Source organism: Cardiocondyla obscurior, linkage group LG06 (genome assembly GCF_019399895.1).
Source record: "Cardiocondyla obscurior isolate alpha-2009 linkage group LG06, Cobs3.1, whole genome shotgun sequence".
NCBI classification, from domain to species: Eukaryota; Metazoa; Arthropoda; class Insecta; order Hymenoptera; family Formicidae; genus Cardiocondyla; species Cardiocondyla obscurior.
In genome coordinates this window covers 9,222,926-9,247,653 of record NC_091869.1, presented here as the reverse complement: position 1 = coordinate 9,247,653, position 24,728 = coordinate 9,222,926, and the positions used below count along the sequence as shown (strand labels likewise).

The 24,728-nt window shown below is 32.6% G+C and overlaps 6 protein-coding genes and 3 long non-coding RNA genes across 15 annotated transcripts; 3 read left to right on the top strand and 6 right to left on the bottom strand.

Moving 5' to 3' along the window:
* Nucleotides 1–275: 275 nt before the first annotated feature.
* LOC139103280 (glycerol-3-phosphate dehydrogenase [NAD(+)], cytoplasmic-like) lies at nt 276–2,474 on the top strand (the record flags this gene model as incomplete). Its single annotated transcript, XM_070657780.1, has 5 exons — nt 276–452; nt 546–687; nt 1,149–1,261; nt 1,333–1,563; nt 1,711–2,474. Coding segments are annotated over 5 exons (867 nt in total), but the record flags the coding sequence as incomplete, so codon positions are not given.
* Nucleotides 2,475–2,860: 386 nt separating this feature from the next.
* Nucleotides 2,861–9,734, top strand: LOC139103697 (glycerol-3-phosphate dehydrogenase [NAD(+)], cytoplasmic-like). Of its 2 annotated transcripts, none has more exons than XM_070658621.1 (8): nt 2,861–3,887; nt 4,522–4,702; nt 7,786–7,926; nt 7,995–8,136; nt 8,272–8,384; nt 8,549–8,779; nt 8,922–9,121; nt 9,599–9,734. In XM_070658621.1, exons 1-8 carry the CDS (start codon nt 3,841–3,843, stop codon nt 9,624–9,626), a joined length of 1,083 nt encoding a protein of 360 aa, XP_070514722.1. In that variant the 5' UTR covers nt 2,861–3,840; the 3' UTR covers nt 9,627–9,734. The 2 variants fall into 2 exon arrangements, with proteins under 2 accessions (XP_070514722.1, XP_070514723.1); XM_070658622.1 differs by lacking the exon at nt 2,861–3,887 and adding an exon at nt 3,916–4,064.
* Nucleotides 4,818–7,340, bottom strand: LOC139103698 (peroxiredoxin-6-like). The gene is made up of 5 exons (XM_070658623.1): nt 7,167–7,340; nt 5,776–5,932; nt 5,433–5,650; nt 5,235–5,310; nt 4,818–5,092 (listed from the first exon to the last, which is right to left on the bottom strand). The coding sequence occupies exons 1-5, from the start codon at nt 7,247–7,249 to the stop codon at nt 4,964–4,966; spliced, it is 663 nt and encodes a 220-aa protein (XP_070514724.1). The 5' UTR covers nt 7,250–7,340; the 3' UTR covers nt 4,818–4,963.
* Nucleotides 9,002–10,957, bottom strand: LOC139103699 (complex III assembly factor LYRM7-like). Of its 4 annotated transcripts, XR_011545942.1 has the most exons (7): nt 10,784–10,957; nt 10,538–10,610; nt 10,377–10,447; nt 10,207–10,288; nt 10,019–10,087; nt 9,236–9,735; nt 9,002–9,130 (listed from the first exon to the last, which is right to left on the bottom strand). XR_011545942.1 is itself a non-coding variant. In XM_070658624.1 (6 exons), the coding sequence occupies exons 1-6, from the start codon at nt 10,805–10,807 to the stop codon at nt 9,572–9,574; spliced, it is 483 nt and encodes a 160-aa protein (XP_070514725.1). In that variant the 5' UTR covers nt 10,808–10,957; the 3' UTR covers nt 9,116–9,571. The 4 variants fall into 4 exon arrangements, 3 of the variants coding, with proteins under 3 accessions (XP_070514725.1, XP_070514726.1, XP_070514727.1); XM_070658624.1 differs by having other exon boundaries at nt 9,116–9,735; XM_070658625.1 differs by lacking the exons at nt 9,002–9,130; nt 9,236–9,735 and having other exon boundaries at nt 9,781–10,087.
* Nucleotides 10,958–11,739: 782 nt separating this feature from the next.
* LOC139103695 (A-kinase anchor protein 10, mitochondrial-like) lies at nt 11,740–16,626 on the top strand. Of its 2 annotated transcripts, XR_011545941.1 has the most exons (11): nt 11,740–12,111; nt 12,440–13,208; nt 13,394–13,517; nt 13,590–13,726; nt 13,798–13,948; nt 14,052–14,166; nt 14,324–14,498; nt 14,578–14,651; nt 14,724–14,776; nt 14,862–15,011; nt 16,486–16,626. XR_011545941.1 is itself a non-coding variant. In XM_070658617.1 (10 exons), exons 1-10 carry the CDS (start codon nt 12,087–12,089, stop codon nt 14,949–14,951), a joined length of 1,713 nt encoding a protein of 570 aa, XP_070514718.1. In that variant the 5' UTR covers nt 11,740–12,086; the 3' UTR covers nt 14,952–16,035. The 2 variants fall into 2 exon arrangements, 1 of the variants encoding a protein (XP_070514718.1); XM_070658617.1 differs by lacking the exon at nt 16,486–16,626 and having other exon boundaries at nt 14,862–16,035.
* LOC139103700 (uncharacterized) lies at nt 13,240–14,131 on the bottom strand. The gene is made up of 2 exons (XR_011545943.1): nt 13,998–14,131; nt 13,240–13,916 (listed from the first exon to the last, which is right to left on the bottom strand). It is a non-coding gene; the product is annotated as an uncharacterized lncRNA (long non-coding RNA).
* LOC139103696 (G-protein coupled receptor 143-like) lies at nt 15,737–18,202 on the bottom strand. Of its 2 annotated transcripts, none has more exons than XM_070658618.1 (6): nt 18,007–18,202; nt 17,778–17,883; nt 17,522–17,616; nt 17,276–17,454; nt 16,883–17,210; nt 15,737–16,676 (listed from the first exon to the last, which is right to left on the bottom strand). In XM_070658618.1, the coding sequence occupies exons 1-6, from the start codon at nt 18,154–18,156 to the stop codon at nt 16,434–16,436; spliced, it is 1,101 nt and encodes a 366-aa protein (XP_070514719.1). In that variant the 5' UTR covers nt 18,157–18,202; the 3' UTR covers nt 15,737–16,433. The 2 variants fall into 2 exon arrangements, with proteins under 2 accessions (XP_070514719.1, XP_070514721.1); XM_070658620.1 differs by having other exon boundaries at nt 17,276–17,442.
* Nucleotides 18,203–18,489: 287 nt separating this feature from the next.
* Nucleotides 18,490–19,567, bottom strand: LOC139103159 (uncharacterized). Its single transcript, XR_011545842.1, has 3 exons — nt 19,232–19,567; nt 18,879–19,074; nt 18,490–18,724 (listed from the first exon to the last, which is right to left on the bottom strand). It is a non-coding gene; the product is annotated as an uncharacterized lncRNA (long non-coding RNA).
* Nucleotides 19,568–20,718: 1,151 nt separating this feature from the next.
* On the bottom strand, nt 20,719–22,452 carry LOC139103238 (uncharacterized). Its single transcript, XR_011545850.1, has 6 exons — nt 22,361–22,452; nt 22,049–22,244; nt 21,696–21,891; nt 21,343–21,538; nt 20,990–21,185; nt 20,719–20,832 (listed from the first exon to the last, which is right to left on the bottom strand). It is a non-coding gene; the product is annotated as an uncharacterized lncRNA (long non-coding RNA).
* Between the last annotated feature and the right edge of the window lie 2,276 nt (nt 22,453–24,728).

Sequence of the window (24,728 nt, the reverse complement as noted above, 5' to 3'; positions counted from 1 at the left end):
AAATAAAAATAAATTACAAAAAATGTCTTTTAAACCGGTTTGTCATTAATTATGCGAGACTTTCACATTTTATACTTTAAAGAACACCAACAGGTATATCGAACAATCCAAAGTTCAGAAGTAATAAAATAAAAGCTAATATTCTCCTCCTTGACTACATTTTATCTACAAAATTATTTGTCTTGAATTTTTATTACGCATTATTCCTATTTACGGAGTATTGTGAAAAAAACTGAAGCGGGTATAAAACACTTTGCTAATAAATTTTTTTTAAGGACAGTTACTCAAGCATTTACTCGTTGCAATTGCAGGTTGCAATCCCAGATGTTGTAGAGGCTGCAAAGGATGCAGACATTCTTATATTCGTCGTCCCGCATCAGTTTATTCACAGGATATGCAGCAGCTTGCAGGGAAAAATCAAACCCACCGCTATTGGATTATCGTTGATCAAGGTACATCTCGCTCTTCTATATTTAATTTTTTGATTACGTTCTAGCTTTTCAATTATTTGATGTATAATCACATATTAAATATATCTTTTGTAGGGCTTCGACAAGAAAGAAGGTGGCGGCATCGAACTTATATCTCACATTATTTCGAAACAGCTGCAAATCCCGATCTCGGTCTTGATGGGCGCTAACTTGGCTTCCGAGGTGGCCGATGAGATGTTTTGTGAGACTACTATTGGTGAGAGAGAATTAAAATGTTTATTTTATATTTAATTATTTCAGTTCAATCGCGAAAATTTACACGAGCGAATTCTCAAAAGATGTTACGTTAGATAATACTATTTATTTTACGCTGATAAGAGAGATGTGCATTTTATGATAACACAGTTTTTCCTTTTAAAAATAAATTACGTAATAAATTAAAAAATGCCAAATTGATAAAAAAGTATTTTACTGACTCGAGTTATTCTGCATTTTATTTCATTCGCTTCGTGCTTTATCAAACGTGCAAAGTTTAATGCATTTTTCAACTTAAGCTTTAAAGTATTTGGTTGTAAATTGATATTTCCAGAAAATATAAGTTACGAAGCATGCTATAAATCTATAGAAAGTTTGATACAAGTTGCGTTATTCCTCTTTCTTAAGTGTATGGATTTAAGCTAATGAAATAAGTTCTGCAATTTAGATTGGAATTTGCAGGTTGCAAGGACAAAATGATGGCACCGATACTTCGTAACTTGATTCAGACGTCGTATTTCAGGGTAGTAGTCGTCGAAGATGTAGATTCTGTGGAATGTTGCGGAGCGTTGAAGGTAAAAATAATTATTTAAAAAAATATATACAATATATATAAAGAATTAATATACTCATATTTACTTTATAGAATATAGTTGCCTGCGGCGCTGGTTTCGTCGACGGGTTAGGTTTGGGTGATAATACAAAAGCTGCAGTGATCAGATTAGGCCTTATGGAAATAATTAAATTTGTCGATGTGTTCTTTCCGGGTGGAAAATTGGCGACCTTCTTTGAAAGTTGTGGAGTGGCCGATCTGATCACAACGTGTTACGGTGGACGTAATAGAAAAGTTTCAGAAGCCTTCGTTAAAACTGGCAAGGTATGTAATGCAGAATATGTCGACTTGAACATGCTCCAACTTAATAAATTTAATATTTTAGCAGAATATTTTAAGATTGCTAAAATTATCTTTTTTAATTCTGGTATTTATTATACTATAAAATATGCATGAATATATGATTTACAGTCGATTGAAATACTGGAGAAGGAAATGCTCAATGGACAGAAGCTACAAGGCCCGTTTACTGCCGAAGAGGTTAATTACATGCTTAAATCGAAAAATATGGAAAGTAAATTTCCATTATTCACTGCAATTCACCGGATTTGTGTTGGTGAGCTAAAACCGACGGATTTAGTCGACTGCATACGCAACCATCCAGAACACATGTAAGCTCATAATTGTTATCATAACATTTTAAAAATGATTTATTAACATAAATATAGGGACAATTAGCCCTTTTAGATTTATGGATCCTTTATTATTTAAGAATTTATTTGATTAGATTTTTAAATAATTTAAAAAGTTCTCTAGATCGAAAACTTTAAGAACATAGATTACTTAGAGAGCATTTTAAGCATTCAACTTTATCTCCAATCAAAATCATTTTTAAACATAGTAAAAAATTTCAAATTGTTTAAAATAATTTAAAACTGTGGATCCAAGGGCTCTAAAAAGTTATAAGTTTAAAATGTTATTGCAATTTAGTCAATATTCCCGTATCGCGTTGACCGCGATTAATGAATAAATTGTTACATTTTACAATGTGAATATATGTACATACTTATATTTTATCGTGACAGAAATTTTATTCCATGTTTTAACCGAGTAGATAAATTAGATCTATAAATTCCCCAATCGTTAATTGTTGTATGCGTTGCCAATTAATTCCGTTATGTAAACCGAGAAAAAGAAACAAATATAACTAATTATTTGTTAATAAAAAGATATAACATTTAGCTTTTTTGTCCCTTGCTTTCCTAGAATTTTAAAGTCTCCTTTTTTTATGCATAATATTAAACTTAAAATCCCGTTTAATTTTTTTCTTAATAAAACTATATATAAGATATTATTGAAACATTTAGGTTGAAGAGTGACTTTTCAAGATTATTTAAAGAAAATAAAATGCATATTATACTATATAAATATATTATACATACATATGTTGTTTGCAAATTAATAGTTAATAAAAATAGCTATTTTTTGGGGCTGATAATGAATATCGTGAAAACTTTGTCAGCCTAAAGGAGTTAATTCGCATTCGCTCCGTATTTAGGGACGAGGATGTTTCGCCTTCATCGATGACGCTCAAGTCGCCCAAGTGCCATCTTTGAGGATGCTGAGTATTGTTCTTCAAGAGAAGACTGATCGCCATTGAAATGCCAACGATTTATATCGTATAATATAAAAGCGTGCGCGAAAGTTCAGTGATATATTGAATGCACTCGTTATAGTTTATCAAACCAAAGTAAAAATATTAGTTGCTAACCTGGAGTACAGTTGGGGTTCCTGCTACGTTGCTAATTACAAGGACTAATAATTGTAATTTATCAACGTAGTGTATTCTATGTGTGTGTGTTTTTTTATTATGTGCAAAGGTGTCATTAAATTTAAAAAGTGTATTTCTAAAGTTTTAAGGAATATTTAACTAGCAAATAAGAGAAAGGGAGTTCCACAGGACGATTGATGTAATCTAATAATGTTCGATGCAACTGTGATAGTTTTTAAATTATTAAATATTTTATCTTATTGTGATTATGCTTTTTCGTACAAACTTTTAAGCTTTTACTTTATCGCGTATACATGAGAATTTTTCAGTAAAAATTGATGAGATAATAAAGCATTTCTTTGCAAGGAATTGTTCCACATAGTATTCTATGTAATGAATATTATATATAATACATGTATTGTAATTATAATTAATATGCAGAATGTATTCGAGAATTATTTTCATAGAGGCGACAGTCTGTGAGCAATTTATATTTTCTCATTTTTCTCTTGTATCAGAAAGTAATGTCAAAAGTCAAGTTTAAACAAGCGACCTTAACTCATCATCGTGATTATCAGCGGACTGCTAATTTCGACGTTCGCTTCTTCGATGTTGCGGCATTCGTTCCGTCTGGCCTTAAGCCAGAGTTTGCGCGCAAGCCTCTAAGAAAATAATTCACGATCGCCGCTAAGGTCAGCGGGCTTTTAAGTCAGTCGGTCAGTTAAGATTCGAGGCTCACAATTAGTGGGCTGTCAATCGGGAATATCATTATTTGATTATTTGTCGTCAAAGGAAAAAAGTGCAAAAAAATAGAAAAAGAGAAAGAAAGGATGTCGGACGCGAAGAAAAGAGTCTGCATCGTCGGCAGCGGCAATTGGTAATTTTTCTTATACGAAGGATAATATTTAATTAAGATCTAGTTGCGTGTAAGAGAAATTGTTTCCCGCTTGCAATTTCCTTTTCTCTTCTATGTTGTGTTGTTCACTTGTGCTTAAAGTTTAAAATTTATTGAAAGCTGCGTCATTCAAAGATGAAAGCTAAATATTTTTTTCAGGTAAGTTTATATAATCATAAAACACGTATACACTTCTGTGTATTAAATAATCACTAGAAAATTATTTTATAATAGACAGACATCGAGAAGAAAATTACATAAACGCACCGTAATGCAATTGTACTGTTCGATTGTTCCAAATTTAACTCTGTGCTTCATCACGTAATTTTAATAGGTCATAATATTCAGCTACATCTACTGAATAAGGCAATTTTGCGACTATGTAATCACAAATTATACACATAAACATATCGTCATATATTTAATATAATTTTTTAATCATACTATATACTAAAAAGTCTTAGCATCCTGTAAAAAGCGACAATAATCAATTTCATTCGATCTAACACTGCTTTTTTTAAGATAGGATTTGATTTTTATATAAAATGTATTTAATTAATTATGTGTAAGTATGTTTATTAAGAAATTTTTTATCATATATTTGAAATTGTTCCAGGGGTTCGGCGATTGCAAAAATCGTCGGAGCAAATGCCATGAAATACAATAACATATTTGAGACTCGAGTGACAATGTACGTGTATGAGGAGATAATTAACAACGAAAAATTGACCAACATAATCAACACTATCCATGAGAACGTTAAATATCTACCCGGTCATAAGCTTCCGGAAAATGTGGTAAGTACTTCGATCATCATCTACTATTATTCTTTCATTGGCATATTATTCGGTATCGATTGTTAGATTAACAATTTTTTAGAACTTTAGGCGTATTTAAAGACTCAATTAATAATTCGTTGTGATTATCAGCTGCAACTTTATTGGAAAAATTATTTGTTGTATCACAATCTTTTTCTGATTTTGTGTAAACTCATTTTAACGTATTAAAGTTATTCGAATAAAGCAAATAAAAATACATAGATAAAATATTTTTTACGATTAGTAATTAGTAGTAGTGCGGACGTAAACTTTTCCCGATGGCATGGATACACGATCGACTCCACCTGGGAATAGTTTCGGGATATCTTCTTCTTTCACTGTCGGCAGGATCATTACTTTCTCTCCAGGCTATAACAATTAACAATTAGAAAAGAATGTCATTTTATTATCGTTACTGAATTGAATTAATGTCACTTATTGTCAATACAATTAGATCGAATAAATGCTGTCGCAAACGATACGCAATAGGAGAGATAAAGATAAGACTCACCACCCAGTTGGCGGGAGTTGCTATTTCCGGTATTTTGTCAACGAGCTGCAGCGAATCGATCACACGCAATATTTCGCTGAAACAATAATAATATTAATTAATATAACTGAATTAAAATTAAAATAACTTGAGTAACAACTGCTTGATACATAAATAAGGACTGAAATATATCAAATATGCAATACTCAGTCAACTTACTCGACGTTGCGTCCAGTAGAAGTCGGATATTGCATAGAAAGTCGCAGGCGATGATCCGGACTGATAATATACAGTGATCGAACAGTTTGTGCGGTTTCTGGATCGTCTTTGCTGTCTTCGTCGATCATATCTAACTGCACAGCGAGCTCTCGGTCAGGATCGGCGATTATAGGATATGGAAAAGCGCCGGGAATGTCCTTGCAGTATGACTTGATGTCCTGCAATAAATTTACGATTAAAAAAAAAAATTGATTTTAATGAAAATTGATTTCAAAGAAATAAAAAGTGTGAGCATTCTGAAGATAAATAGATGATATCGAATATAAGATTTTAGAATCCATACATTGACCCAGTCTACATGGTCCTTGAGCTTGTCGACGGAATGAGCCAGCAACTTAGTGTTGCGCTTTACAAAGTACGGTTGATGCACCGCGATGCGACCCAGTTCGGTGGTGCACACAGGGGTAAAATCCGCGGGATGAGAAAATAAGACCACCCATCTGCAAATAAGAAACAATCGTTAATTGAATCGAACATATTTAAAAATTGTAATTTTTAATGCTTAAATATTAATTAATATAATATAATATAAAGAAGGAAAAGACATTCAAAAGTGGTACGAAAATAAAAATTGATTAAATTCCACGTGATATTGAATCCAAAACTGGCCGATGACCAAGTACATCAGCCATGTGAGTTCCCGTTGACAAGTGCCGTAATCGTCATTCCTATTACGGCACTTAATCCGAGGTACAATGATATAACCGATCACGCGATTACCCTGACTCAAACTGCAACACTTTCAACTACGAGCACTTAATATAGTTGAGTGTTCGCTTTGGTATCGTGCCAAGGGTAGGTAGGCCTCGTTGTTGCAATGTACATTTATTTCAGTTCATGGTTGCCCTTTAATACGAGTCAAAAATTGTACGTGTAATTCACACGTATTACAATTACAATTAATTAGTCGACCTTTTTATGATTATTTTCAAAAAATATTATTTACTGCATAATTCTATTCGATTAATTACTATCGTACGGCTATCAAGGACTAAGCAAACATTCTTCACATAATAAAATTATTTGTACAAGATAATAGTAAGTGCGTTATATAACAATCAATTCATTTGGATTTCGTTATAATGTTAATAATATATGTGTATATAAGATTACATATATTTTTTATGCGCGAAAAATCTATCCTTCTGATTTAGAAATTAACTTTAGACTAATAATCCCTTGAATTTTTTCTTTAATTATAATATAAGAGTATAGCAGCATCTAACAGGTAGTTAACTTCAACAACTTGTCGCTGTTGTTTACCAGGATAGAGAAGATCTATTCTTGGATTTGCGTACTTCGCCGCGGACCATACGCAGTTGGAAAATGCAAATTCAACTGTTATTTATTCATACCGATTTTAACACGACTTCATTTTAATTCTCAAACGTGTTTGCCGGTGGATGATTAAAATGAAAAACAAGCCCGATAAGATTTCTCGTGTAAATTAATGTTGCAATCGACGACGTGTTATCTAACACTTTCTTAAATTTTTGCTATATTTAACAGAAGGTTGTTCGTTTTGTCTCTCCGCTGTATTTTCAAGATTTTTTAATTTAAAGTATATATATATATATATATATATATATATATATATATATATATATATATATATATATATACTTTAAATTATATATAAAATAAGTAAAATATAATAAAATAATAATGACTCACGAATCACCCTGCCAATCGTAAAAATCAATCGGACCCTGTGTGGTATCAGCCTTAAAATTCGGCACGATAGAGTTAAGCCTCATTATCGCTTTGTTTTTTAACGTGTAATGAAAAAATTACTCGAACCACGGCTGCGTCTGTCTCAACGGAAGGCTTGCTGAAGACTAATGATTCGAGAGCTGGACCGAGTAAACTACGTTATCCACACACCTATCCCCACACTTTATATACGATCGTTCCTGTAACATGATAATTAAGTGATGCAATGTTCATATCGTATCTCCATATCCAATCTCGATGTTACTATAAATGTTTCGAGAAACAGATATTGATTCTTTGATAACGATATTGGATATAAATTGATTTTTTTTACAAGAGTATAAGATCCTCTTTAGGATATTAAAGATATTATAAAAAAAACAAGTGTCACAGATAGTAGCAATGATCATCTATTACTGAGAAATCATCATCATTATTATTAAGAATCGTTATCTGAATTCGAGCAATCTTTAATTCTATGATGAAATCAGCTTCGTGATTTTAATATAGTCAGTCAAATAAGTCTTGTATCAAACATCCAATATAATTAAGACTAACTAATTTTTTTTTTATATTCCAGGTTGCAGTACCTGACGTTGTAGAGGCGGCAAAAGATGCAGACATCCTTATCTTCGTTCTGCCACATCAATTTATTCGCACCCTGTGTTCAACGCTGCTGGACAATATAAAACCGACTGCAGTTGGTCTTTCTCTCATTAAGGTATATTTCAAACAGCTCGTTGTCTTCATTTTAATTTATTAGATGAAGTTGATGAGTCCAAATTGAAGGGTTTTGGTCGGGGCGAAGGAAACAGTATTGAGTTGATCTCAAAGATTATCGAGAAGAACCTGAGGATACAATGTAACGTTCTGATGGGCGCCAACCTGGCCAACGAAGTCGCCGAAGAGAAATTCTGTGAAACCACAATTGGTAAATTTAAAATCTTTTAAAAGTTTTCACAAATCTTTTTACATTTTTTTTTTTTTACAAAGTTTTAAATGACACGAGATGTGAAAAATTATGAAAAATTCTTGCACCGGAATATTAAAGATTATAAAATTATAGGATGCAAGGATAAACGACTGGCACCTATATTAAGAGATCTTATTCAGACACCAAATTTCCGAGTGGTCGTCGTGGAAGATTGCGACACCGTGGAAGTGTGCGGAGCTTTGAAGGTAAGTAAACCACTTTCAAATAAAAAATCTCCATATAAATTACCTTCAATCGTATACATATTTTCTTAATGCTGTTTCGTTATTGTATTCTTGATCTCGATAACTGCTTTCGTGAATTTTTATTTCATTTCGTTCATTAGTTTGTTGAATCATTTCGTTCACAGAACGTCGTGGCATGTGCAGCTGGTTTTGTGGATGGCCTTGGACTGGGTGACAACACGAAAGCCGCGGTGATCCGATTAGGATTAATGGAGATGATTAAGTTTGTTGATACCTTTTACCCAGGGTCCAAGCTCTCCACGTTCTTCGAGAGTTGCGGCGTTGCAGATTTAATTACCACTTGTTACGGAGGAAGAAATCGCAGAGTCTGCGAGCAATTTGTCAAGACTGGCAAGGTAAAAGATTCTGAACAGTTCTTTAACTCGTGTTTGAATTAAAAACTTGTCCTTGTATCCAAACTGACCAGAAGAAATTATACATTGCTGTAATAAAAAAAAAAAAAAAAAAAAAAAAACATTGTGTAATATATTTTTACAGACTATCAAAGCTTTGGAGGACGAATTGTTGTCCGGACAGAAGCTACAGGGACCGGCAACGGCAGACGAGGTTCACGATATGCTAAAGGCGCGTAATGTAATAGATAAATTCCCGCTATTTACCGCAGTACATCGCATCTGTACTGATCAATTACGACCGGCGGATCTCATCGACCAGATTCGTAGTCATCCTGAGCATGTGTAAGACTTCTACATATTAAATTTACCATTGATTAATTCCTCAATAAAATTATTAGTTGGCGATCTACCTTTGATAAACAATTATATAGTACAGTAATATTTTTAATATATTACCTCAGTATCCAGCAAGTTCCGGCCAATTCATAATTATTATTTTTATAAAATTTATTCCTTCAGGTTTACTCCAAAAACTCTCTTTATGTATTGATTCCTCTTCCTCGCTAAATTCCCGATTAGAAATTGCAATAATCTACATTCTTCACATTTCTTATTTTTCATACGTAAATTCAATCATTATGCAAGATATATAAAAATAAGGTGAGTTGTTTAAGACCATTATAATTATAGAATAAATATAAGGGTGCACTTCCGGAAACGTCGGACACCCAATTTTGTAGTCACTTCGTGTACTTAAAATCGGAGGTCCGACGTTTTTTGAAGTTTATCCAACTATAATATGATTTCCAAATGTTTCAGTATGAAATTGGAAGAGGGAGGCCCATAACTTATGCAACATGAATTTAATATCGATTGTAGAAAGTCTGTGATATTAAAGAGGAAATGATTTAGCCGACAAAGACTTGTACATACTCTGAACGTCATCATTGTAATCACTGTAAATAAAGATTACTACAAATTATAAAATTAATAATCGCATCTCTATTGAAATCACTAAATATGTTTATTCTTTATAATGAATTTATATTACATATTCTGTAGAATACATTTACTAATGTTAAATCTTTATTTTCATATAGTTTTTCTGTAGAATGCACCTTTTATTTCGTAATAAAATTTTAACTTTGATATTTATTCGCAACAAATTATCATGATTATTTAAAAAATTATTATTAATTATTTTTTAATATTATAGATTTTAGTCTTTACTTTTGTTACCTGATTTATTATTTTTTTGATCCTTATATGGTACATTATCTACCAAAACATCCGAAGTAAGTCGTAATGCTAAAATTAATTTTAATTATTAATTGGATATGAGATCAAAAGGCACGATAATTCCTCGCGCCAAATATAGGTGCAGTTAGATAATACAGCGATCAAACATTAAAAATCATGATAATTACCTACTTTTCCAGGCTCTGTTTCAATTGCTTGTATGACAGTCGTTCGTACTTCATGTTCAACTTCCTGAGCAAATTTGTTTAACTGAAACAACAGCATATAATTTAGTTTTCTTGTTTTAATAAAGTTTCACATTTTAATCATGTATTTTACATGCTTAAAACAAAAATACCTCTTCAATTGCCGCTTGATTCGTGACATTTTTATACTTTCTGTACTCATTGTTTATCTTATCCCTTAGAACTAAAAAAACAATAAAATAAAATATTACTTATAAAAAATGCAAGATTAAAGTCAGAATATATATTATTAGCAGAATACAAAACATATTACCTTGCAATGCATATTCATCGCCTTCGAACGTATTTAATCTCGTTCTATGAAGTTTCTTAAACACTCGCAAAACCTGTAAACAATTATTGCAAGATTAAATTAATTAATTACATGAGTAAAAGAAATAAGATATTACGGCTATAATTTTTTATAAATATAATACGTAAAATAGTAAGTAAACCTAAAAAGAAATACTCTCAAACAATTATTATTATCTATAAAATAAAAATTAAATTAATTAATAACCTCTCGTCGAAGAGGGTCAGTCATTTTCGCTAAATATCTTGATAATTATTGCTTCTACTCTAACAATATAATTTTATTTACAGATTAAGAAAATTCATATTGCTATACTCATAATGAGGTTTGCGGACTAGCAAACCTCAGTATTAAGATTCCAATCAGAAATTTGCAACAATTTGTAACCTCAAAATCTTCAATCCGTACTGTACACTAGCGTACCGCCGAACGCTACCTCTGGTGGTCCGTGTACCTACAACTCTCTTGTTGAGAATCCAGACGAAAAGTCACCGTATTCGGCATCGTTCACCAAGGCATTCTTATTTGAGACTTGCTCGAACGCTTCATATATGTATATGTACAAATAGAAAAATGTTAAAAGACTTACGAAAAGGCACTAGAAGCGTTCTTGAAAGAATTTCGAAAGTCTGCTGCTTCATGAATCTCTTTGCTCTTATAAACCTAGTGAACATGCACGTTTAACGGACATGACGCACAAACGTCTTAAAGACAATTATTATAAAACGTTACAAAGACGTCTTTATGTCATGTTTGCTTGATGTGCATTTCACCGAGTACTTTTTAATTAACGATAACTCGCATTTTTTCTTTGCATTAATTTCACTTGTAATAAATTTTATTTGCAAAAGAAGAGACGACAGATTAAGTAATGAAATGTGGAATTTTGATAATGCAAGATTACGTCCGCGCCTTATGAGCGTTTGAAAAATGCGCGCACGATCATTCACCATGTTTTGCTCTAATGTGTGCACTTTGTGCACCCTTCCTTCCCTTTCGACAATCTACGCAGCTAAATTCATTCATTTCAAGTTTATTTGATCGTTACCGGATCAAGATCCGGTACATTTCTTCTTCTTCTTCTTTCTCCCGTCAACATTACGATGACACTCATTTAATAGAATAGAATTTTATTAGTTTTATTTTTTTTTAATAGACTTACCGAGTGTAGGAACTGTAATCGTAATGCGGAACGAACAGAAACCGCCACTTGCACTTGGTTGGTTACACTCGCGATGTGTCGTAATCGGCGAGCGATGCAAACAACAGTGATCTGTCACCTGGCACGTCCGTGATGACACCGAGGCGGAGTGTCGCGCGACGTCGCCGTCGTCCCGAGTCCTGATCGTAACGGATCACGCAACTCTACCCACAACTGTGGCTCGATCGTCCTGTGGGATGCGCGCCCGCTGCACTTACGCAGCGCATCGCTCACCCGTTGTTTACCTTTCGGCGTTCACCCTCGCGCTATCGGCGACCCTTATCATGCTGCTACGCGTTGACACGAACGATGCTCCAATTTTTTAAGAAGATTGGTAATTATCTCGCATGCTGCCCTTACGCTGTACGAGTTTACCTACCGAACCGTTCTAATCCCCGCGACACGACTAATTTTCTGACATTTGCAATATGCAACACGTTTCCTTTTTTCTTTTTTTTTTTATTTGCTTCTTTCCTTACAGAGATTGTACGGTTTGTTACTTCGCAATTTTTCTTCCTACATGTATTTTTCTTTTTATTTATATTTAAAGCTTACTTAATTTGATTTGATAACTGTCTTGTAGTTTATAACGATATATTTTCTTTCAAATAATGTTGTCAATTTGATTGACTTGTAATACTCTTACTGTAATAAAATGGTAGGACAAAGGGATAAGTCCGGATTATCAGAAAGTTCACCTATAAAGTCAACGAGCTCAGGAGGCTTTCTAACAGATGCATTCAATGGCTCTGCGTCGTCGATTCAGACTCCTTCAGGTGTACTGTGCAACCTCGAGGAAGAGGAAGAGGAGATTCTCAATAATGACGTTGAGGAAGCGCGCGCTTCCTTCAGTTCGCGGTTGTCGAAAGCGCTGCCAGAAATACTTAAGGACAAAAGCGCGCTTGGCTATTTCATCCAGTTTATGGATACCAGGAAGCGTATAGCTCTCATCAAGTTCTGGCTGGAGGTAGAATGCTTATGCAGCGCATCAGAGATGCCCAATGTGCGAAAAGTCAGACAGTCTAATCAAAAGGAACTGCTGGATACCTTGCCTACTTCCTTAGACGATAACGAAAACTTTAGCTGCGACGTGTTCGCTAGTGATGTAGATACCGAAACAAGGAACGAAATACCGTTCGATAGGGCGGACGATGCGACGTCCAACGGTATGCCAAAGACTAGTCAGGTGGTAAGCGAAACGCGACAATCAAACCTCAACTGTAGAAACGAGAGACGTGACATGACGACGATCAAGCAGGATGCATTGAGAGTTTACAAAAAGTATATTCTCAAAGAAACTCTGGGTATCAATCAAATATCTGAGGAATTGAGAGTGGATATAGAGAAGGCTATTGTCCAGGAAAACATTGAGCCTATTTTACGGTGCCTATCTGCTGTTCAAAGCATAGTATACGATACATTAGAAAACGAGTGAGTGACAAACATTCGATGACAACCATCCTTGTTTTCTTTTTATTTTTATTTCTTGTTAAAAATTTTTTAATTGCAATTTATTAATACCAAAAGTAGAGATAACTGCCGGTCCTTGCTACCCCCTCTGGGTCCCCATGGGTCGGAAACGCATATACGTATAACAACTGTATATCTCTTTACAGATATATTAACGATTTTTTACGAAGCGAATTTCACTGTAAGCATCAGATTGACGTGCTCACCAGTGGCAATGTACAATTAGCAGATATATTGTATAATGAGACAGCGTTCTTTTATTTTATGGAGGTTTGCATCATAATCTTTTACTTCTGCAGAAATATTTTCGTCAAAGATTCTGTTTCATTATTAACATTTCAGTTTATGGAACTCGAAAATAAGCGAGAACTGCTGGATTTTTGGATGTCGGCTATAAGCTATAAGCATAATCTTTTAGAAAAGAAGGGAGCAGCCAATCCTGAAGAAGCGCAATCTGACGCCGTAATTATATATGAAAAGTAATTTCTACTTAAATATATGAATCGCTCAAAAAGTAAATAATTTATACAAATGTTATTACTGTTTTCAGATATTTTAGCTTACAAGCAACAATGCCTCTTGGATTTAGTGATAAGATTCGTTTTCTTGTGGAGCAAAATATTTGCCGCGAGGACGAAGGAGGTCCACAATCCGATTGTTTCGATAAACCTAGTAAAATCGTATATAATTTTCTTAACAAGGTATAACGTTAATTATACAATTTACCGATAACTAATATATCGTACTCACTATACATGCTTTCGTCCTAAAGTGGTTTTATTAAAATTCGACACTTTCTTCTAGCATTATCTCCCGGTGTTCTTATCGTCGCAGCTGTATTATAAATACTTATCAGAACTAATCAGTACGATTCAGACCAGTCCATGTCCAAGTTTACATTCCAAGATAAGAAGAACAGGTTAGTGTCCATTATTGATTTCATGATCGTTACTATTCCGAAAATATATTAAAGAATACTATAACTTTAAATCAGTAATAATATAAATTTTATATTTTTTTATTTATAAATATTAAAAACAAAAACAAATTATGAATTAAGAGATATTTACCTGCAGGTTCAGATTGCAGCAGCGAAGTAAGCTCTGTGTGTACTAGTATGCCAAGTATTTCTCAAATAGGAAATAATGGCAGCAGAATATCTGATGATAAAAAAACCATTAACAGTCATTTAAATATCGACACTAGGCAACTTTACGATCCAGATTCTTTATGGCGACGTAATAAATATAGGTATTTAATAATTTAACGTTACTAACAAAATGCATTTATGCAGATTTATAAATCGTGAATAATGTGGTATATTTTGTAGTTTAAGCATTGGTTACGTTGACAACTTAGGTCGATTTATTACTGAAATAGAACCAGATCCTCATAGGAAATATGGTAAGTTACATATAACTATAGTTTGACCGTGTGTATATACGCGAGATTGTATAAAATATATGCAAATTTCAGAATCTCGCCTAACTCGTGTTGTAAAACGATTTGTAAATATAGAACAAGATAAGGTAAATATTTTATTATAATTTATTAATAAAAATAATAGTAACATTTTTTTCACATCAATATTGTTACATCACTTGCTATTGATAGGCAAAAGAGGAATTAGCATGGAGAATCGCCGAGATGATTATTTGTGAAATCACATCTTTGACGCTTGGAACTTCGAATCTTCCTTCTTGATGGTGTAAGCTTGACATGAGGCTTAGATTTTCCTTAAGTGTAAACGTCTTATGTATTTATGTAAGTAAAGTGCTTTGTTCTTTTATTTTAAACGTTAGCACAATAATGCTGCAGATTTTGCCAAAGTGCCAAACAAAATATTCTAATTCATTTTATCCTAATATCATCTTAAAAAGTACATAAAAATTTTTTATACTTTATACTTTGGCATAATAATAAAATGGAGACTTGAATTTGCTAATCAATAATTTAATTCGAATTTATAATTAGTGCAAGTAACTTTATTATAAATTGATATATGTAATCCTAGTATTTTCACAACTTATTGCGTAAAATAATTTAAAATAATCTTATTTAGCAGCATAATCTGTAATATTTTTTGTATTAAAAAATCTTCCTATTCTATTAATTTATTATAAAATACTCGATGAGCAAAGAACAATATTTTAACGTAATTTCTTCATCAGTTATCGTCGATTATTACATCCGAAGAAAATCAATGCAAATTATTATCGCTTGTACGTATTAAAGTATCATTAAATCGATATTTCTGACGAAATGCTCATTTAACATAAAAACAAACAGACTTCTGTATCAACATGTCAAACAAAAAAAAATTTAGAATAAAACTTTTTTTTTTTTTTATTTAATTTTATCTTGATAATTTTTTGCTATTGTTTCTAATTATTTTCATACGTACAAAACGTCAATATTCGCACTATTTTCTCGCTTCTGACAAAGATGACTAATGTAGACGGTATAAGAAGTGATGAAACCTTAAAATATAAGATTTTGTACTGCTTTTATTGTCAATTTATACAATGACACAGCTAGTGTTAAAGCAGGTAATGAGATATATGTACATACGATGATGCATGTGACCGGTATTGATCGTGATATTATGATATAGAAAAAGATATATTTTAACAGTATTTAGAGCGCATAACACGTAATGTTTAAGTACAAAATGTTATGATGTAACAAAACCCTTACTATATACATGCTGTAAAAAACGAATTTACTTTTTTAAAATGCGTCCTATCTTTCAAAAATAATTAAATAGCCCGTTATGTATTGATGCGTACATATCTCGAATCTTTTTTTTTTTAAAATAGTTGCATATTGCATATTTTACCCTTTCTTTGTTGTCTTGCTTAAAAAACTCAAGTCTTTGTATATTATATCACAGTTGCATTTTTTAATGTGATCGCTCTCTTTTTCTCTATTGTAGTATATTAAAAAATTCTGTTTTATTAAATATATTTTATTATATAATATCGAAAAACTGTAATAAAATAATTTTTTAGTCGAGACGACCTCTGAAAAATCTTGTAAAAAAAGTTTAGATTGAGACTCACAATCGCGCACGTTTGATTTTATAATATTTATATAAAAACTGACTTTATATATTAAATTTTTCTTTAACACTACTGTACATACGGCATATACATTGTTTTTACATACATTTTCAGTAAAACATTCTCATAGAGACGAAGATCCATTTATACTAATATATGGTATTTTTTGTTCATAGCCCTTTCGCGGATTGAGTAATGGAGATGATTCAGAAACGTGTACGTTGCTATCTACGTTGACGATTGCATTTAAATAGAAATCTGTGCTTGATTTATAATCTTGACAGCACTCTAAACGTAATTTCTCTCTTCTGGTCCAAGATTGATAAACAATCGCATTGAAGAACGCTTGGAGAGGATTTGTCACAGCCTGTTAATTAGAAATGTATCGATCATTTTCCTATATTTATCCATGCTCATAAAAAGAGATTTAGGGTAGGTTGCCCCAACTTTCAAGTAAATTTGTTTATTAGGTAATTGTATGTCTATCTTTATCCTTCTTTTTAAATAGATCAGAATGAATACATTTTTAAGTAAGGTTGTTAGGGCGTTGGAACAATCGGCTTTTACACGTACCATTATGTACCATAAGGTGATGATTGCTTTAATCGGTAATTGAAACCATAAAGTCCATAACAGTATTCCGTTAATTAGATTGGGCGTCCAGCATACGTAGTAGACTAGATTGATGAGAGCAAACTTTAATCTAATCGTTTGTATCAGCCTCCGTTCCCTTCCGGTCATCTGAGCCATGCTGTACAGCACCGCTGTCTCAACGTCTCGCGTTGATGCTAGATACAAAATGGGATTCGCAATCATAACTACCGCCAACAACACGTACGTGGCGAAGTAGTTTGGAAGAATGCGCAGTATCGCACTGGACAACGATGTCGAATTATGACAGCTGAAATATAATTTGTTATTATATCTAAAATAACATATGCTTAAAAAATATTTATAAAATCTGACTTTGCATCCGGAATATACAGAATAACCAGCCCAAACGTGGTGAGAATAGCAGGCAGTACCCAGGCCAAAGTATGATAAATCACAGGACGTTCGTCTTTGTCACCCAGTAATAATTTCATGTCCACTGCGTAGCACAGGGTCCATATCCACGTAGCCATGTAGAAATACTGGATCCACGCCTACGAGTAAAATAGTTTCCGAATTTTTTTATAAAACCGATATCAGATGTAGAAATGGCTTTATTACCGATAGCATAGCGCAGAAGATCACGTTCGACATATCGCCCTCCATCGGCATGATGGACTTGAAATTTCTCCATAGGGCCGACCTTACAAACACACCTGATTGAGAACAATTGGAAACAAAGTATTAATTTTATTTATTTATCGCACGTTGCTTTCATTGGTCAACCTAATTTATAGTTGTAATTACTAATTAACTAATTTGTCGATGTTCATAAACTATTCATTATAATTAATATAATTGAGATAATAAACTAGACCTAAAGACGCTAAAAAATCAGCAACGGCAAGCCATACAATAATATCTCTTCCTCTGGAGAAGCTCCGCCAACGATAAGAACTATTGGAATCCTCTCGAGGTAGTATCTAAAAAAAAATTTTATCTTAGTGCCAATTAAATTTCTTTGGTAACGTTATTTCGTACAATTAATAAAAAGAAAACGAACCAGAAAAACAGAGCCTTGTTCGAAGATAACACTCGAAATTTACCTGATAAATCGCGCCTATCATGCCCATAGTTGACGAGAGCATGCACACCGTATTATACGCGTCTGTATTAAATTCCTGCATTATTGCTATCGCTCTATCCGTTCGGTTAGTATAATGACAGCAAAACGTTTGTAAAGTCGGGTCGGCCATAATTAGAGCTATACTATAGCCCAAATAGATCGAAAGAGGTTAGAAAGATCGATGAATTTGCGGCGACAATAGCGCCGAAAGCATTTAGTAAACAGAATTTTTCGGAACTACCAAAATCGATGGTGACATATATATATCAATATCAATTTTAGTAGTTCCAAAATTATCCGTCCACCAAATGCTCCCGGCGCTACCGTCGCCGCGAATACATCGATCTTTCTCTCTCGATGTATTTTAAAATGAAAATAATTATTTAAATAAAACGTGGGCACTCTACTAGTTTTAATAAAATCGAATTAGGATCAAAAAATTAACTTAGAACATTCAAAATCATTAACTTTAAAAGATTTTTATTTAAATTTATAAAACATACATGTTACTTTATAAGTTAAATTATTAATATTTTCCGTTGACTTACGAGCTTCAGAGTTTGTAAGGCAAAAGTAGAATAAAAAAACTGTAATAAAATGCCAACGGCACCCTCGAGAAAGCAGCAGAAATCCCCCTCACCAAGTATAAATCACAGTAAAAATTCTGCGGCCTTCCAGGTACTCCAATCACAAGACAACTGAAATAAAAATTTTAGAGTTAAAAAACTTATTGAAATATAATGTGAGCAATCTACTACCCTTAATAAAACCGAATTTAATCAAAAATTTAACTTAAAAAAATCAATTTATTTATTTAAAAATAACTCTACTTTTTTAACCTAAAACACATACCTGTCACTTATAAAACTCTTAATAAAAAAAATTCCCGTCCATGTAGAGCCTTGGAATTTTTTGGGCAGCAAAAGAGAGGTTCAAATTTGATAAAAAATCCATCGGGGCACTAGAGGAATACGCAGATCTATTTTCACAAGCTGTAGAAGTGCAGTGAAACATCTGTGACCCTCGCAGAACACCACTCACCAAGAATCTGGAATATAAAATTTTTCACAGTTAAGAGAATAATTTAATTGTATTTAAAACATTCTAGTACACTTAAATAAACCGAATTTATGTCAGAAATTTAACTAAGAAGCTCCAAAAAAATTTATTTATGAATACCTCAACTTTTAACCTAAAACACATACCTGTCACTTTTAAAACACTTATAAAAAATAGTTCCCGTCCATGTAGAGCCTTGGAACTTTTTGGGCAGCAAAAGAAAGGTTCAAATTTGATAAAAAATCCATCGGGGCACTAGAGGAATACGCAGATCTATTTTCACAAGCTGTAGAAGTGCAGTGAAACATCTGTGACCCTCGCAGAACACCACTCACCAAGAATCTGGAATATAAAATTTTTCACAGTTAAGAGAATAATTTAATTGTATTTAAAACATTCTAGTACACTTAAATAAACCGAATTTATGTCAGAAATTTAACTAAGAAGCTCCAAAAAAATTTATTTATGAATACCTCAACTTTTAACCTAAAACACATACCTGTCACTTTTAAAACACTTATAAAAAATAGTTCCCGTCCATGTAGAGCCTTGGAACTTTTTGGGCAGCAAAAGAAAGGTTCAAATTTGATAAAAAATCCATCGGGGCACTCGAGGAGAACGCAGAACTATTTTCACAAGCTGTAGAAGTGCAGTGAAACTTTTGTGACCCTCGCAGAACACCAATCACCAAAAAACTGAAATATAAAATTATTTACAGTTAAGAGAATAATTTAATTCCATTTAAAACATTCTACTACACTTAAATAAACCGAATTTATGTCAGAAATTTAACTAAGAAGCTCCAAAAAAATTTATTTATGAATACCTCAACTTTTAACCTAAAACACATACCTGTCACTTTTAAAACACTTATAAAAAATAGTTCCCGTCCATGTAGAGCCTTGGAACTTTTGGGCAGCAAAAGAAAGGTTCAAATTTGATAAAAATCCATCAGGGCACTCGAGGAGAACGCAGAACTATTTTCACAAGCTGTAGAAGTGCAGTAAAACTTTTGTGACCCTCGCAGAACACCAATCACCAAAAAACTGAAATATAAAATTATTTACAGTTAAGAGAATAATTTAATTCCATTTAAAACATTCTACTACACTTAAATAAACCAAATTTAGGTCAGAAATTTAACTAAGAAGCTCCAAAAAAATTTATTTAAAGATATCTCAACTTTTAACATAAAACACATACCTGTCACTTTTAAAACACTTATAAAAATAGTTCCCGTCCATGTAGAGCCTTGGAATTTTTGGGCAGCAAAGAAAGGTTCAAATTTGATAAAAAATCCATCGGGGCACTCGAGGAGAACGCAAAACTATTTTCACAAGCTGTAGAAGTGCAGTGAAACTTTTGTGACCCTCGCAGAACACCAATCACCAAAAAACTGAAATATAAAATTATTTACAGTTAAGAGAATAATTTAATTTCATTTAAAACATTCTACTACACTTAAATAAACCGAATTTATGTCAGAAATTTAACTAAGAAGCTCCAAAAAAATTTATTTATGAATACCTCAACTTTTAACCTAAAACACATACCTGTCACTTTTAAAACACTTATAAAAAATAGTTCCCGTCCATGTAGAGCCTTGGAACTTTTGGGCAGCAAGAGGATGTTCAAATTTGATAAAAAATCCAACCGGGCACTCGAGGAAAACGCATAACTATTTTCACAAGCTGTAGAAGTGCAGTGAAACTTTTGTGACCCTCGCAGAACACCAATCACCAAAAATCTGAAATATAAAATTATTTACAGTTAAGAAAATAATTTAATTGTATTTAGAACACTCTAGTACACTTAAATAAATCAAATTTAGGTCAGAAATTTAACTAAAAGGCTCTCAAAAAATTTTTTTAAGCATATCTCAACTTTTAACCTAAAACACATACCTGTCACTTTTAAAACACTTATAAAAAATAGTTCCCGTCCATGTAGAGCCTTGGAACTTTTTGGGCAGCAATAGGGAGGTTCAAATTTGATAAAAAATCCAACGAGGCACTCGAGAAATACGCAGAACTATTTTTACAAGCTGTAGAAGTGCACTGAAACTTTTGTGGCCCTCACAGAACACCAATCACCAAGAATCTGGAATATAAAACTATTTACAGTTAAGAGAATAATTTAATTGTATTTAAAACATTCTAGTACACTTAAATAAACCGAATTTTAGTCAGAAATTTAACTAAGAAGCTCCAAAAAAATTTATTTATTAATATCTCAACTTTTAACCTAAAACACATACCTGTCACTTTTAAAACACTTATAAAAAATAGTTCCCGTCCATGTAGAGCCTTGGAACTTTTTGAGCAGCAAAAGGGAGGTTTAAATTAAATAAAAAACCTGACGGGGCACTCGAGGAAGACGCAAGACTATTTTCACAAGCTGTAGAAGTGCAGTGAAACATCTGTGACCCTCGCAGAACACCACTCACCAAGAATCTGAAATATAAAATTTTTCACAGTTAAGAGAATAATTTAATTGTATTTAAAACATTCTAGTACACTTAAATAAACCGAATTTATGTCAGAAATTTAACTAAGAAGCTCCAAAAAAATTTATTTATGAATATTTAAACTTTTAACCTAAAACACATACCTGTCACTTTTAAAACACTTATAAAAAATAGTTCCCGTCCATGTAGAGCCTTGGAACTTTTTGGGCAGCAAAAAAGAGGTTTCAATTTGATAAAAAATCCAACGGGGCACTCGAGGAATACGCAGAACTATTTTCACAAGCTGTAGAAGTACAGTGAAACATCTGTGATTCTCGCAGAACACCACTCACCAAGAATCTGGAAAATAAAATTTTTCACAGTTAAGAGAATAATTTAATTGTATTTAAAACATTCTAGTACACTTAAATAAACCGAATTTATGTCAGAAATTTAACTAAGAAGCTCCAAAAAAATTTATTTATGAATACCTCAACTTTTAACCTAAAACACATACCTGTCACTTTTAAAACACTTATAAAAAATAGTTCCCGTCCATGTAGAGCCTTGGAACTTTTTGGGCAGCAAAAGAAAGGTTCAAATTTGATAAAAAATCCATCGGGGCACTTGAGGAATACGCAGAACTATTTTCACAACTTGTTCAAGTGCAGTGAAACTTCTGTGACTCTCGCAGAACACCAATCACCAAAAATCTCAAATAAAAAATTATTTACAGTTAACAAAATAATTCAATTGTATTTAGAACACTCTACTACACTTAAATAAACCGAATTTTAGTCTGAAATTTAACTTAAAAGCCTGAACTCACTCTGCAAAGTGTTAGTGCTATCTGGAGTACTAAGTAAGTCGAGGAATTTTCTCTTGTACCAGGAATGGTCAGAAAGACTTCTGCAGCTTCCCGGGTCTCCGGACGGTTTCCTTGGTTAGTTTTCGTCGCGAACCTTTCGTCCCCAAAGCGCCAAACCTGTAAATAAAGCAGAAGTATTTTTAAATTAAAACTAAAAATCTCATAAGTGACACATTGAGGTTAAAGTTATATTTTGACTATTTTCTCACTTTTTAATTAACTGAGGCTCTCGAGCAATCTAAAATCGGTCCCTCACGATGAAGGAGAGTACTCTAATTAAATTCTAACGCATGACATACCTGAATTCACTCTGCAAAGTGTTAGTGCTATCTGGAGTACTGGGTAAGTCGAGGAATTTTCTCTTGTACCAGGAATGGTCAGAGGGACTTCTGCAGCTTCCCGGGTCTCCGGACGGTTTCCTTGGTTAGTTTTCGTCGCGAACCTTTCGTCCCCAAAGCGCCAAACCTGTAAATAAAGCAGAAGTATTTTTAAATTAAAACTAAAAATCTCATAAGTGACACTTTGAGGTTAAAGTTACATTTTGACTATTTTCTCACTTTTTAATTAACTGAGGCTCTCGGGCAATCTAAAATCGGTCCCTCACAATGAAGGAGAGTATTTTAATTAAATTCTAATGCATGACATACCTGAATTCACTCTGCAAAGTGTCAGTGCTATCTTGAGTACTGGGTACGAGGATTTTTCTCTTGCACCAGGAATGGTCAGAGAGACTTCTGCGGCTTTCCCGGAACTCCGGATGGTCTCGTTGGTTAGCTGCCGTCACGTATCTTTTGCCTATAAAGTTTAAAGCCTGTAAAACAAATAGAAATATTTGTTTTTCTGACTTTAAACTTTAATCAATAACACATACCTGTCACTTTTAAAACTTTTATAAAAATTAGTTTCCGTTGATGCACAGTCTTGGCACTTTGTGGGAATAAAAGACGGTTTAAATTTGTTAAAAAATTCAACCGGACACTCGAGGAAACAGTTGATCTTCCACAAACGAATAAAATAAGCATAAAATATTTTGCGTAAAATATTCACCAATGGAGACACAGCATTAATACTGGCATTCATGAAACGACTCGATTAATAAAATAATGTAAAAATATTTAATAAATAGCATTAAATTGTTGTAAATTAACGAGCAAAATACGATTAAGTATAAAAATTTATAAATAACGCAAAAAACAAACGTAAAATGTCAATCGATTAATTTCAACCAATAGGAACACAGCATTAATACTGACATTCATGAATCGATTCAAACAATAAACTATTGTAAAATTACTTAATAAATATTATTAAATTGTTGTAAATTAACGTGCAAAATACGATTCAGTTTAGAAACTTATAAATAACGCAAAAAAGAAGTGTAAAATGTCATTCGATTAATTTGAACCAATAGGAACACAGTATTAGTACTGACATTCATGAAACGACTCGATTAATAAAATATGGTAAAAATAATTAATAAATAGCATTAAATTGTTGTAAACTAAGTTGCAAAATACGATTTAGTATAAAAACTTATAAATAACGCCAAAAACACGTGCAAAATGTCACTCGATTATTTTCAACCAATAGGAACACAGCATTAGTACTGACATTCATGAAACGATTCGATTAATAAAATATTGTAAAAATAATTAATAAATATCATTAAATTGTTGTAAATTGACGTGCAAAATATAATTTAGTACAAAAATTTATAAATAACGCAAAAAAAAAATGTAAAATGTCATTCGATCAATTTCAACCAATAGAAACACAGCATTAGTACTGACATTCATGAAACGATTCGATTAATAAAATATTGTAAAAATAATTAATAAATAGCATTAATTGTTGTAAACTAACTTGCAAAATACGATTTAGTATAAAAACTTATAAATAACGCCAAAAACACGTGCAAAATGTCACTCGATTATTTTCAACCAATAGAAACACAGCATTAGTACTGACATTCATGAAACGATTCGATTAATAAAATATTGTAAAAATAATGAATAAATATCATTAAATTGTTGTAAATTGACGTGCAAAATATAATTTAGTACAAAAATTTATAAATAACGCAAAAAAAGTGTAAAATGTCATTCGATCAATTTCAACCAATAGGAACACAGCATTAGTACTGACATTCATGAAACAATTCGATTAATAAAATATTGTAAAAATAATTAATAAATAGCATTAATTGTTGTAAACTAAGTTGCAAATGGAATTTTCTCTTGCACCAGAAATGGTCACAAAAACTTTTGCGGCTTCCCGGGTCTCCGGACGGTTTCCTTGGTTAGTTTTCGTCGCGAACCTTTCGTCCCCA